This window comes from Electrona antarctica (assembly GCF_951216825.1).
Source record: "Electrona antarctica genome assembly, chromosome: 20".
In the NCBI taxonomy this organism is placed as follows: Eukaryota; Metazoa; Chordata; class Actinopteri; order Myctophiformes; family Myctophidae; genus Electrona; species Electrona antarctica.
The window spans coordinates 7876295-7891382 of record NC_136801.1 but is presented as its reverse complement, the minus strand read 5'-3'; the positions used below and the strand labels follow the sequence as shown (position 1 = coordinate 7891382).

Sequence of the window (15088 nt, the reverse complement as noted above, 5' to 3'; positions counted from 1 at the left end):
ATGGAAACTGCACTCCAAGGACAAAGATAAAACGCTGGTAACATTTGAGTGTGAGCATTCTGAGCTGCTAAGTGAACAGAGGAATAATATAGTAATGTTCACCGTCAACCCCTGAGCGACTGAGATGTTGGGTCCCATCATGACTAGTTTGTTTCACTTGCTGAGAAAAATAAAACTTTTACCCACACAATTTTGACAATAAACATTTTGGAAAGTCGAAAGAGGATTTAAAAAACAAAAAAAAGGAGCAAAAACAGACCAAAACAAGTATAAGGCAGAGATGAGCCTTTTCATGATGGAGGCATCTCCATATGACATGCGACCACCAGTGTGTGCTATGAATAAATCATCCCGTGCCGGGCGGAGAGTAAACAGTTGTATATCTTCACCTCAGATGCCTGGAGAGGCCTGTCAGACACAGCGGTTAACAAGGTCTACCTCCTCATCATCATGCAGACTGTGTTCGAGCAGATCCAAGTCCAAACTCGACACCATTACCCCACCCCCATCTTCCCCTTCTACAACACAAGAACTCACTCAGTGCTGAAATCAACTGAGCAAACTTAAAGGATAATGAAGCTACTAATTTTTTAGACCTTACTCTTTCAACATTAATTACAAAGCGAACATTATGAAATTATAAAATTCTGGAGACAGTTGAAAGAAAACTTTCAGAATATAGTTTTTATTTATAATTTATAATCGGCAGATACAAAATCTTCTTGAACTGTATCCAAAATGTGCAATAAATCACCGTTGATTCTTTCCAAAAAGAAAAAAAAAGAAAAGACATAATCTACTTGGTAAATTGACAGTTGACAACAAATGTAAACTGGAGTGTTATTCTACTGAGGATTTACTAATAGCTACTAATGATCTTTGTTACGGACTAGTGTTTACAAGTTCAAAGTCTACACGTTGCTCTCCCAAGAAAACCAAAATCATCGTGTAGTGTATACATCTACATGTAAATGGTGACATTCTATTTCCCCATTGTTAAATACAAGAAAGGCAATCATATCCATAAGCAGCAAAAATGTGTATAACACATTCAAATGAAATAAACATTTTCAAACATTGTACCAAGATGTTTATGTGAAAAGGGTAAACAAAGAAATGTGTGTAATGTTGGGTTGGGAGGGGTATCTACCAAAACAAAATATTGTAAACAGTTACCTTCATTCGTAGAGATGCACAAAAAAGTTGGAGCTTGTTAGGTGCTAAAGAATTGTTACGAAATTCAAAATGCTTCAGCAGTTTAAAAAAGCATCAACCTCTAGATTCACACACACTGAAGGCAATAACCATAATGAACTGAATTAATCCCAGACTACGAAAATATCTAGAAAAATCACAGCGGAGACACCATCGTCTTGTATTTATCAAATTGGTTCCCGCTTGTCAACAAAAATGCAAATAAAACTGGAAATATAATTCAAATTACACTGTATTAAAAAAGACTAACATTTCATTTTCACATTTGAACTCACTTAAAACAACAAATTAAAAAGGTTCAATTTTATATCCACATTCTTGCCCGTGATCCCATTCCTCTGACAGCCCAGGACATGACATTCTCCTGCATTATGATGATGCTGGTGCCTTACCCTTTGTATTCCACAGACAATGATAACAACACAACCATGTCAATTCAATCTAGACACTCCGTTATGACTGATTTAACCCGAGTTGCGTGACAGTGTCGCGTGCTAAAATAGCCAATTGTCTATTTTCAGTGCATGACACCGGCATATAACAAAGATAAATCAGGCTTTACATGAACAAATCTTGGCAACGAGTGTGAATTGACATTGTTGTGACATAAAACACCCCCCCCATCACTGCCATCTGAGGGGTGCCTCTTAAGGAGTGAGGATCCAAGTGTGTCCATGGTGAAAATTCAAGTGCAAAAAAACAAAATAGTGTCTACCGGTATGTCTGTGTCATGATTACTCATGCATTCTGTGATGTCTGTGGAACAGATACAATGGATACCCCTCAAATAAGCGTACATTCCTATTAGCTTTAGTACAGCTCAGAAACCCCCAAATGGCAAAATGGCACAAAACAACCAATAACATCCTAACGGAAACACAATGTACACAGAATATCCAGCTTGTGATCATAAGTGGAAAAAACGTCCCGCTACACAGCCAAAACACACAACCTAGATCCTTCATTCCTATACATTTCAAAGCAGTAAAATGGTCTTTAAACATGCAACACCATTCAATGTTCCTATCTATTCTCTGCTGTGCTAGATTCATGGTAACTTCCTCAGACACCAACAGATCTAATAACTAAACACTACACTCTATGCACTACCAACCTACCAAAGTTGTCTGAAAGACAATTTTTCAAAATACTTTTAAGGACACCAATGTCAAAAGAAAATCCTCAGACATAATGTGAAAACACAATTCCCTGGCAAAGTATCCATATAAAAGCACTTAAGTAGCATAATGTGTGCTCTTCCCTTTATTCCGGCACCAACCGCCCAGTAGAGACACAATCTGTGTGTTAGTACAGCTCTGTGGGGACTGGGGGACTTGAAAAGGCAAATGGCCATACGCTTCTCAGTGACCTTGGAACTTATGTGACAGTAGAGAGTAATGACATGACATCATGCGTCTGTGTTGGAATTTATGTCATGTGCCAACCCCGCAATAGCCCACACCCACAAACTCCAAAATATGTCAATGAGGCTTAATCCTGGCTTTCCCCAAAAATCCCTCAACCTCAGCTCACACCATGTTTGGTATTTCTTTGACCTGGCTCCATTACTGACATGAAGCAGCAGGGAGGGTGACTAAGACAAGCGTTGCCCCTGCATATAGAAACGGGCCTCGTCGATGCCCACGTAACTTGTAGCCCGATGGTAATTTACTTACACTTACAAACTAAGAAATGTAATGTTACTGTGAATGGAAAAAAGAAATTTTTTTTCATAAGCTACTCTTCTACATATTTAGCTTTTAGTGTTTCTTAAACCCTCATGTCATGAGATAATTTAGACTAGAGTAGGTCTACACTACAGTGCACTTTCTTGACAGTCTTTAAGTCTTAACTACATGCAGATACAAGCATTACAGATTATGAGAAGTCGGTACTCCTGAGCCATTGTGCAGCTTTTATAACATTCCTTATGCAGAAACATTTAGCTTTTGTTATCTTAAGGTTATGTATTCATATTTGAATTTATACAGGACTATAAATCAACTATTACTTTGAAGAGTACAACACGAGAAACCAGCATCAGTTTATAGCAAGTACCTTTTATGCTTGATCATTATAAAATGGCCACATGCAGCCATACAACTCGTTTCCCTAGCGCCTTTTGACAAAATTGTTAAAGCCCCCAGCAGACTAGCTCCTTTAGACCATCCTAAAACAATCAAACCATCAAACAGTTACTTACTGTGGGACAATTATTTGGTGGTGACCAATAGTTGGAAACATTGAGTCATTTGCTATGACAGAAAGGACAGCTGATTTTAAGTGCTGCTGCATGGATTCAGAGACTGCGACATTTTGTGCCATAATTGTGTGCGGCTGGCGTTTACAGTACGTCAGGGAGAGTGACTAGGGATCTTGCCAGGCAATAATGACAAGCTGCTGTGCTGGCACAGGTGTAAAGGTAGAAGAGGAGAGACTAGCTATTTCTGACATCTGACATCTATACTTTTATGTTGCATCAGAAATATACCACGACAGGGCCCCAAAATACATGGCTAAGATAGATACAAGAGGCCTCAAGTCATGTGTAAAGTACAGCTGATGAGTTACAATTTATGCTGATTATCTTTGGTTAAGGGAGTACTGCATTAATGCTATGGATGCCATTTGTTGTTGGCTCATGACAGACCCAGCTTTGTATTTCAACCAGTTGTAACGTATGCCACCGACTGTAATGTGTTCAATTCGATAAGGCTTGTAAAGATTCTGTCATTCCATTGCACAACCTAAATTAATGAATGACAAAAGATGGTCCAAAACGCTGTCTGCGGGGCACTCAAGATAAGTCACATCGCAGTAATCAGCCCATTTTTATCTACAGGTGTAAAGTCTACGTTTTCTCATACTGTCTGAAACCATCATCCTTTTCAAAATATTCATGCCACCGGTAGAAATTCTGCCATCTTTTGACTATTGATCTAAGGTGTAGTGTGGAAACCTTTTTCTACAGGTGTAGTCAATGCAGATGGTGAAACTGTGTAATCTGCTCTAGTTGCCTCACTTACTATAAATCCCCATGTTTTAAGTAATGCATCTATGATCACTTCTGATGTATACCGCTCCTACATTAGTTTTTGTATAGTAGGCCAAAGTCTCTGGACGTAGCGCCACCCTGATTCTGACCAATACCAAATAAAAAACCCTGAACAGTGGAATGGAGGACTGGATACAGACAGTCACCTGGACACAATCGTCTCAAAACTATGGTTGTCTGTAAACCTTGTTTCAAATCTCTTAACTGAACCCAAAAGTGCAAATTGCTACCAATGTCCTGTCTCTGCTGCCCTCAGTAGTGCTTCTCCTGCAGGTAATCTTTCATCTTGTTGGGTAAAGGCAGTTTCTGAATCAGGTCTATCCTTGTGTACTGTCTGATGACAAAGCGACATAGGTACTGCAGAGAGCGCACTTGCATAAAACGAGATACAGGGTTGGTCAGTCTTACAGGGTATGTGGCCGACCCCGGTAAGCGGGACCTGGAATAGCAAAAAGCTCCGGTCTCTGAGTCTTTAATGGAGTAATCAATCAGGTCCACGATGGACGTGTGGCCCTCCACGTCCGGCTGCTCGTAGAAGCTGAAGCGGCCGTTGGAGTGTTCAATGCGGGTGTGGAGCGTTTTCGTTTGGGACCGGAAGCTCAGGCTGAGGAGGTACCTGTCATCAGAGCTGTCCCTGACCAGGAACGAGCCATCAGTCAGGTTTACCAGCTTCTCCTCTGCCTCCCAGCGGGTGATGGGTCCCCAATACCATCCCTGCCTCGCCAGCTTCTTCAGCTCCTCTGTCAAACTGGTAACAACCATGGGCCCGATGTGTATGACCGAGTCATACACCCGACTGACCCCGGGGGCAGTGTTGGGGTCAAAGTTCAGGTGTTGTCTTACCCGCTCAGCAACCCGACTGTCTGCGGAGCTGAACCCTGAAAATGTCCTGGGGATATGCCTGGTGCTGGCCATGGGAGGCAGGAGAGGTGAAAGGGGAGGCGGAGCCTCCATTCTGGAACTTTGCAGCATCATGCCGGCAGAGGCAATGAGAAGACCGTTGACAGTGGGCTCCATGAAGAGGTCCGGAGGTATGCCAACGACCAGGTCTTGTTCCTCCTGGCCTTGGTCTGTGTGGAGGGACCCACTGTCTCCCTCTGTCACCACCTCCATGGGAGAGGAGCTGTCTAGGCAGAAGGAGTGGGATCCCTCAGGGTACATTCCCTCATCTAAAGGCATAGTGTACTGGATGTAGTCCTGAGGCGTCAACCCCAGCACCACAGGCACGTCATGTTCGTCAATATTTAGGTGCAGCTCACCGTTTTGAGGCTGCTGCAGGTTCTTTAGTGAATCCGCCTGGTCCTGGAACAGCCCTTCCATCTGGAAATCATGGAATTCTTTCCGGACGCCATTGAGGTTAGGACTTGGGCTCGGGGAGTGAACCATGGCTTTCACCTTGACCTCCATCTTGATGCATGCCTCGTCAGAGTTGACCGACCTGAGGGGCCACGGCGAGGGGCTGTAATGGTGGCTTCGCAGTGATGCTGATCTAAGGGGCCTCTGGGCTTTCACGTCATTGAAACTGACGGGTACAGAAGATGAGGAGAAGGTGTCGTCGTCGTCTGCAGATCCCATGGCCGACGAGCCGCCCTTCACCTTGGCCTTCTGCTTGGCAGACAGCCTCCTCTTTAGTGAGCCCATGAGGCTCTCGCTCTTTGAGCGGCCTTTGTTCTGGCCCCCCTTCTCCTCCTCGCTGGCAAGGTCACAGCCCGCGAGGTCTTTGGTGTAGCAGCCTCCAAAGAGTGACTCTTCCTTGGAGAAGTCAGCAGTCATAGAGGGCTGCTGGAGCATCACAAAGTCACCCTCCTCTTTGCCCTTGATGTTTAGGGACTTGCGGATGGTTTTAAGGCTTATCTTCTTCATTCTTGCAGGCCCTCCGAGGTGGAGACATGGGACGGTGTGTCTCGCCTGGTATCCTGATGAAGGTGCTATCCACAATGTCCTCCCATCAGGCCACGTCAAACTAGTCATACATTTATTGGAGTCGACATATTCTGTAAGAGAAAAGAAAACATATATATTTTTTTGTAATGATTCTTCTCACAAAACTAAAGATAGACAAAGGGTATGTCCATTTTTGTGTGTGCACACACATCACATATCTGTATTCGCTGAAATAATTTATCAACAAATAAATCCTTAGGGAGTGAAATGGGGATTTGTTGATGGCATATGATATTACGTCCCCATCTTGTAATCTGTAAATGAAATCAGAAAATTCTAAAAATATGTAAAAGAAAATGTACAATGATTCCACTGAAATACTCTCTTCTTTGATTACCACCCCACTGCTATTTGATTACTCACATCGATTTAATATGTGCTTGAAAATGGTGAGTCAGTTGTATGGGCTAGGCTGCACTTCTAGCACCTTTCATTTATTGAAATTAACAGTCCCTGGTAATGACAGGGGCTATAGCAGTATAAGCAGTATATACTGCTATACTATACTGCTATAGCAGTATAATAGTATCACTTCAAAAACCTATGTTTGACCATAACAGCAAGTCAATAACGAGGTAATAACCAGGTTTGTCCTGACCTGGTAAGGCCACACACACACACACACACACACACACACACAGAAGGGAAACTAGCTTAGCTAAGTGAGTTCATTAGTTAGCGTTTTTGGATAGAAAGCATCAAAATGTTAAGACTTCCACCATTAAAATAATATACAACGATCCCAGGGATCCCATCAGATTACCCACCACTGCTAACTAATGCTAATATTAATTAACGTTATAGCGATGCCTATGAGGATAAAAGATAATGACGTTTCAATTTCAACTACTCCCCATATATTCATCTGAAAATGGCTTGTTTCATTTTTATTAACGTCGTTTTTGTCGCGCAACTAATTGAATTAGCCACAGTAGGCTAATTTGCAAGCATTATGTAGTTAACCAAGTTACATTCATCAAGCCTTTTTAAAAAAAACATGTAATTCTTACCCTGTCAGTGTAATCATTTCTGCGTGTATCATTAGGTGGGATGGACCAAAACGTTCCAAAAAGGTTTGGCTTTTTGATCTTTTACACAAGAATAATAACAATAATAAATCAAAGAAACGGTCTGTGCCTAGTGGGCTAACGTTAGCTTACTGCCTAGTAGCGGTAGCCACTATAGCCAGCTAGCCTCAACTAAGCTACCTAGCTAGCTTAGATTTATATTAGCACATTTCTTTCCTTTAGTCGGGTGCTGCTTCCAGACACAAATATAATCCATTCGTATGGCTGTCAATATTCGTAATACGTTATGTACAAAAATGCAAATGTCATGTAGTCCGGTGAAAAGACACGGCAGGGCGATACCGTTCACTAAAGGATAGCTAGGACTTCTTAGCCCTTCGGCCTCCTGCTTTCTTCCTTTGTTGCCTGTTGAATTGTGGGAGACGGTGTTGCCAGATTGTGCCACAGAAACAAGCAATACGAATAGTATTGCAGTATTGCTTATCAAAAAAAATAAGTCCTAAAAAGAAGCATAATGCATCGGCTGCTACTACTACTACTACTACACATCAGCTATAAGATATTAATAAAGTGGAATGTTTTTGAAATATTTTAACTAACACAAATCTTGTGTTAGGGTTCTTGGCATAAAATATTTTCAGATTGGGGTTCGCGGACAAATACTGTACATGTCCTTGACTAAATTAAATTGTTGATGAGAATGTTTGCATTGAGTTTAATTGATCAACATCAGGAATCAAGCCCACATAAGCAAAGTACACTTTGAAAACAACCCCCCCAAAGAACGCAGTTCACAACTATTATAAATATTTACAAGGCAAGCCTTTACCGAAAAACAAGTCCAAAGTCGCTTATAATAAGCAGACACGGCAACACTGGTGGGAGCGAGCAGCGTCACTATTCACTTCAGGCTGCTGATCCGGTCTGGGTCTAAACTAAAGCGTATGTATGGAAACAGCACATGCATGTATGTGTGCGTGAAAAATGACCGGATACAGTAGATTGTGAGACCGGATCAGAGCACCGAGCTGTAATATAGAACCCACGGGTATTGTGTGGAAAAGCCTGGTGACGCGAATCAAACACACTGTCATTCACACATACACTGGTCATTTGAAATAATTGAAGCTATTAAAAACGCATTCATTATTTGATAAACACACTATAATATCACAGCAGTGCATAGTAGATACACTGCAAAATCTATGAAATGTTATGCAACACAATTATGAATTTAATATGTTGTCAATGCGCTTGTTGACTTGTTGTAATTTGGTAGTGGTAGGGAGGAAAAAAAGCATCACAGTCTGGCAGTCTGCACACAGCCATGATTCAAGAACCAACATTTCTCAGAATGATGTAGCCCCTAGAGCAGGGGTGCCCAAAAGGTAGATTGTGATCTACCAGTAGATCACAAAGGCTGTGCAGGTAGATCACATGACATGGCCCTAAAACATATATCATTTAAATTAAAAAATATATAATTTGGCATTTGAATTAAGGTGACTTGATTGATTGACATAAAAAATGGCCTGTTAACCCACAACAGAATACTTTGTTTTCAAGAGTGTTGTGCACAAAGATCAGTAGCATTAGAATGTTACATACAAAAATGAAAATGAAAACAATTTCCATTTCCCCCCTATATTTCCCATTCCAAGTGTGTTTGTCATGTTCTTTAAACTATTTTCAGCAATGAGATCCTATTTTTTGGTGGGTAGATCTTGTTGCACTGGTCACTTGGAAAGTAGCTCTCAAGTAAAAAAAGTCTGGGCACCTCTGCCCTAGAGGGAAGCAGAGAATATAGTGATGTCATGAGTAATGCAGGTATAAAAAGCCTTTCTAAACAGGCAGTTGGGAGGCTGCCAATCATTGGGTCCTCACAGCACCACACCGGTTGGAGTGCTGTGAGATTTTGTCATGTTTGTGTACTGACTTTATAGGTAAGCCTGTTAAATTGCTTTGTTTTATATTTGGGTTTGGTTGCCATGTGTATTGTGATTTAATGAAAATGTTTGCATTTGTCAGGTGTGTGTACTGTTCCTGGTTGTGAGACAGTTGTCTCTCCAGCAATGCATATAGTTGACAATTGGAGGTTTATACCCATCGTTTTATTTTTTGTAGCTACAGATTTTATTTTGGCTGTGAGAAGAAAAAATTGCTGCTGTAGAGAACCGTTTGACTAAGCTAAACGTTGATCAAAGTTCTCTATAGACTGTTCTGTCAGACAACAGAAGTCAATACAGTCAAACCGCTTTCCTGATAGTGGTGGTGCTAAATGTATACAAATTGGAGAAAGAAAAAAAAAAAAAAAAAAAACAGTCAAACCAATAGAGGGAAGAAACACATTTATAACATGTGAGCTTGTTGGGTTAGCCTTCCTCTTCTCAACTCACCTTCAATAAACCTTGGAACAGATGACTGACTGTGTGAAATAATACAGCTTGAACAGCAATAATCAAACACATTTAAAAACACTTTAATATTTCATTTGGAGTGTAAGGGTGGCTCACCTGTTATGTGCCATGTTCACTTAGTGAGCATGAGCACCTGGGTTCGATTCTAAAATGTTTTGAATACATGTACACGAATAAAAATAAATCTTGTGGCACCTCCAATTGTCAACAAAACATTTTTAAGCACCTAATAAAATAAACTGTGTGGGCTCAATGGCCTCTTCATGTGTCCTTCCTCACAGGTAGAACAGGTAATCATCCAGGTGAATGTTGGGCTGCCTGTGGATGCTCTGACCGACCAGGACCGCCATCTTGTGTGCGTACTGGCAGGGAGCTGGAACCCCAATGATGCCCGGCCAGTTGTAGTACATGTGGCAGAGTTTGTAGGTTAGTCGCTGCATGTGGTCGGGCTTCAGTCCACTGGTGTCGTACACCACGTTGTAGTGGGTAGGAGACACACTTCCCATGCGAACTGCCTGGCTCACAATGTAGAAGTCGTACCACTCGGGTCTGGTGACATCTGTGTCAACAACAGTTCCCGGGGGAGGGTTGGTCAGCTTGCCATTCATGTAGGCGAAGAACCTGGAGGAGATGCGCTTCTTCACCACCAGCACAGTTAACTTGGGCATGTAGTCAGTCCCCATCGTCCTGATGGAATCCTTGAGCTGTGCAACTTCATAATCCACCACGGTTGCCAGCATCCCATCTCCCACTCCATCACGATACACGATGATGCGGGCAGGCAGGAAGTTGTTGAACTTGTAGTAGTCTTTGAGTGCACTGATGAAGGCCATCTTCAATCCATCAATGAGTTCCTGTCTGTCCTGGAAAACACACTTGGAGTACCACCTGGTCATGCCATTGTTCAGACTGGCCATCAGAGCACCAATGGACCTCTTCCCAGCTGTGGTGTTGTGGTAGCTGTCGATTCCTACAATCATCAGGTGCTTGAGCGGGATTTCCACACTCCACAGCTCTCCTCCCATCTTGCAGGCCATCTGCAGAACGATCTTGGTGGCTAAAGGACCAAGGTAGCCAAGCTACACTAGACCCTGACATTGTGGCCCCAGCTATTCCACAGGGCTGGCAAGACATAGAGCACCAGTTGTTACTCAGCCGGGAGGAAAGTGTGTCCCTGCAGGCGGAGATGTGCTCCCTGAAGGAGAGGCTCAGATGCTTTGACTCGCAAGAGGACACCAGTGTGACCACAGGCAAGAACATGCTGCAGAGACTGCTGAAACAACTCCAGGGGGAGAACTGCAGACTGGAGGAGAGCAGAAAGGAATTAAGGAGGAGATGTGACAGTTTTGAGCGTGAGGTGGCAGAGCTGTGCCACCACAATGAGGAGCTCGCCAGCCTGCCCCAGACTCTCAATGGTGAGATGGACGACAGGCACTCATCAGAGCAGATGGCCCGGCTGGAGGCACTTCATGAGACCAGTGGCCAACTGAGATGTGGACAACTCCGACAGCCGTGTCTGGGTGAAGTACGACGCCAAGGTGTCAACTCCGGTACTGCAAGACATCAAGCAACAGAGATGAGGCCGAAAGAGTTTGAAGATACGGTGGGGTGTATGCAGCAGAATGCGGTGCTGTGTGCGGAGGAGGTGACCTACAGACAGAGGTTGGCCCAGGCACATTCACAGCTTGAGGATGCCCAGTGCCGTGAGCGTGACCTGGAAAGACGGAACATGGTGAGCCAGCAGCAGGTGACAGGGCTACAGTCCCAGGTGGAAGAGCTCCAGAGGGCTCTGCAGGACAGCAAGATGGATGATGCCATCTCATTCTTATTGAAGAAAACCTTGGAGAGCGACTTGGAGAAGCGACACAAAGTGCACTCCGTTTTCCAGAAGGAGAGGTCCTTAATAACCTCGGATTCAAAGCAGACGGCCCTAGGATTCTTATCATCTCCCCTGGTCGGTGGACCCAAGGGGCGAACCACGTGCAGAGTAAGAGTAGGGCTATGGTGAAGTCTAGAAGTGGGTAACTTAATCCCCTTTTCATTTGTAGTGAATCGTCGGGGCGACGATTCACTTGTGGTGGGGGGGTGGAATGTAGCCCCTAGAGGGAAGCAGAGAATATAGTGATGTCATGAGTAATGCAGGTATAAAAAGCCTTTCTAAACAGGCAGTTGGGAGGCTGCCAATCATTGGGTCTTCACAGCACCACACCGGTTGGAGTGCTGTGAGATTTTGATTTTGTTTGTGTACTGACTTTATAGGTAAGCCTGTTAAATTGCTTTGTTTTATATTTGGGTTTGGTTGCCATGTGTATTGTGATTTAATGAAATGATGATGTTTGCATTTGTCAGGTGTGTGTACTGTTCCTGGTTGTGAGACAGTTGTCTCTCCAGCAATGTATATAATTGCCAATTGGAGAAGAAATGTGAGTATAATGTATTTATGTGCAAAGTTGATCGAAAGGGGGTTGATACAGTGTGATTCTGGCTAACATTCTATGACATTTCTGCTTGTGATTCTGTGTAACGTTCTATATGTTTATGTGGTGACATTCAGTGTGCAGTTGATGAGATGGTGTGGCCATTGAGAACTGAGTCACATGTATGCAACCGGAGAGCCACCTGGTAATGTAGTTTGTTTTAGTTATGCTTTTAGTATTTCACTTTGTATTTTGAGAACTGGTTTCAATGGATTAAACAGTGTTTTGTGTTTATGTGGAGTTAGCAGCTGAGGTTTAACCGCTGTTCCTTTTTCTTTGTAGTTTTTGAAATAAATGTACAGGTTACAATTCAGCTGGCCGGCTACTGTGAGTGAGCAGGTTTATGCTCCTAGATCATAGACTTATAGTGATAAGTAGAATGCAGAGTTGGTCAGCATTTTCTTTATGTTTTGTTTTTTATGTTTGTCAAACCATCTCCCCAGTAGAATTTGGCCAGGTAACCAGCTGTGCCTACACTCCCCTTCATGTTGGGCTGCCATAGAGGTGAGGGGCTTGTTGGTACACTGGTTGACCTTATTGGTTTGTAGTGGTTACGTTGCTCTGTTGAGTTGCAGTGTTGGCTTGGATGCCATTTGTAGGGTGTGGTGTTAAAATGTGTGAGTTCACCCATCTATTCCCCTCTCTAAGCCTGCAGCCCATAGAAGTGGAGCACAAGCCAGCTGGTCTGTCTGTACTGTAGCAACAACCAGGGGATGCTTTTAAATGTTGTATGTCATTGCTGCTCATCAAAGTATTTAAATGAATTTGTAATAAAACTGTTTTATGAAAATTCGTTATTTGTACCAAATAATAAAGATTCATATTTGTATTCTACCTGTCCTGCCTGTTAATCATGATAGCAGGGTTACAATGAGAGAAAAAAATCTAATACATTCGATTCGATTCCAAAACTTGGAATGTATATGCTACAAAAACATTCAATTCACTCTCATTGGCAGCAGAGTCACTCTAGGGCCAGCTTGCAGTATGAGCTCAGCAGTCAAGCTCACTTTCAAATCATTTCATATATATTTGTGCTCGGTGATTGAAGACTTTTCCTCAAGGTGCTGATAATTCTGCAGTCTCCTTTTAGAAATGTATGCACGTTTTCAAAGGAAGAGCACAATGCAAGCCCATCACAGTATGTATTCTATTTCTGTTTATCTTATTGGATGGAAATGCACAGAGATGGGGCATGGGGCCTAACAGTTCAGACTGACTAAAATGTAAAATATTGTGTGAATAGGTTTATCTAGAAGAGGAATATGGCCTAGGCTATCGTTACCCAGGCGGAAACCTCATATGTCCAAAACTGTTATTTTTGATAGAAATAGCCACTGTTCCAATGATATTGTCACAAGCTCTTGTTCATTTGAATATTTCTACAACCCTCAGACAGACGTAACCACTTCCTGCCTGGCATTGTTCATCACATGGCACTGATATATGCCAAAGTATAAAATATGACATTCATTTATGGGGGGGGGGGGGGAACACATTTGATGTAATTTCTCCATTCAATGGGAATTTTTGGAATTTTTGTGTAGGACGAAAATAGCTGATTTGCTCGCTCTCATCATACATCATGACGTAACAACATGTCGATTTGCTCAGACACATATCACGTAAATTCTCCATTCATTGTCAATGGGAATTTGACAAAAAAAAGCCAATTTGCTCTTCCTTAGATGATGTAAATTCTCCATTCATTGTCAATGGCATTTAATGTTTGTGCTCAGACACATGTGACGTAAATTCCAGAGACCATAATCCACCCAACTGAGAAAAGGTTCATTTTGAATGGCATGCTCATTCAAAAACGCAGCACAGCTTTGAGAGCTATATACACTACCACTATAGTCAGAGTATTATTCATCCTATCTGGTGTTATCAGTTGGTGATTGAGGTAGAAAGTGGCTCCATTAGTACATTTAGTTGCCCTCTAATTCAGGGGTTCCCAAACTCTTCTTAGTGGTGGAGCTTAGGGAGACATTAGGGTGATTTTGCGCTAATTCGTCTAAAAGTGCAAAATTTTGTACAGATATAGCCCATGGGCATGCTCTAATCATTTAGCTAAGGTGACCGGAGTTGGTGACCTCACCAATGTGATGACCTCATCACATTTGTGATGACAGATATAGCCGTTTTTAGTAGCCTGGCTAATAAGCCAGACCGAATCAGCCGTTGGCAAAAATAAAATTGCCTGCCGGCGGATAAGTCTGGCTTATTAGCCAGGCTACGTTTTTAGCCCAAGGAGTGTTTTTCGTGCAAAACGAATGCTTGCAATGGATTCAAAACCATGAAAACCCCATAGTTTGACACGTCACATGCTACTTAAAGCATAATGAAATTTAAAAAATCTTTGCCTTATATAGGCTGCTAATGTTGGCCATATGGATTTGGCCACTGTGGTGACCCCGAAGGTCACTGGCTCAGGGGCCCTAGCTACATCATTAGAGCATACAGTGCAGTTTGTACAGTGTACACTGTACACACAGTATGTGGACCATGGTGACATTGATCAATTCTTGATAAAAAGCTTCTAATATATTATTTATGACCCAAAATCTATAAATCTCACACTATTAAGGCAACCGGCCGGTTCCACGTGCTGCACAAGGTGCCCTTTTTTCACTTGAGCACCTGCCCCTCTAAATGTCTGTGCACGTCAACCACTTACACTAAGCCCTATTTCAGTAATAGTGGAAAATAGCCGATCTATAAGCCTGCAACGTGCCACATCACGACGCATTGTGAGCTTGTAGATTTGCTATTTTCACTATGCGATTTTATAATGTACTATATCAAATTTCTGCAACCCACAAATGGTTCCCGAATCCCGACCCATTGATTGGGAAACACTGCACTAATTGGCTCAGACAGCATGACTCTCCAATGCTCCAGAATTGAGTGTCGGGCAGTAATAAAACATGAAGGTAATATTATTATTTC

The 15088-nt window shown here is 42.5% G+C and overlaps 2 protein-coding genes across 6 annotated transcripts; one reads left to right on the top strand and one right to left on the bottom strand.

The window, feature by feature from the left end:
* Positions 1-657: 657 nt before the first annotated feature.
* socs6a (suppressor of cytokine signaling 6a) lies at positions 658-7678 on the bottom strand. Its single transcript, XM_079489552.1, has 2 exons — positions 7225-7678; positions 658-6264 (listed from the first exon to the last, which is right to left on the bottom strand). Exon 2 carries the CDS (start codon positions 6239-6241, stop codon positions 4523-4525), a length of 1719 nt encoding a protein of 572 aa, XP_079345678.1. The 5' UTR covers positions 6242-6264; positions 7225-7678; the 3' UTR covers positions 658-4522.
* A 3167-nt stretch (positions 7679-10845) lies between these two features.
* Positions 10846-12965, top strand: LOC306912713 (protein Hook homolog 2-like; the record flags this gene model as incomplete). 5 transcript variants are annotated; one of them, XM_079489141.1, is made up of 4 exons in its annotated part: positions 10846-12082; positions 12214-12281; positions 12583-12640; positions 12785-12965. In XM_079489141.1, the coding sequence occupies one exon, from the start codon at positions 10846-10848 to the stop codon at positions 11665-11667; it is 822 nt and encodes a 273-aa protein (XP_079345267.1). In that variant the 3' UTR covers positions 11668-12082; positions 12214-12281; positions 12583-12640; positions 12785-12965. The 5 variants fall into 5 exon arrangements, with proteins under 5 accessions (XP_079345267.1, XP_079345266.1, XP_079345265.1 ...); XM_079489140.1 differs by having other exon boundaries at positions 10846-11918; positions 12009-12082; positions 12214-12965; XM_079489139.1 differs by having other exon boundaries at positions 10846-12281.
* Positions 12966-15088: the final 2123 nt, after the last annotated feature.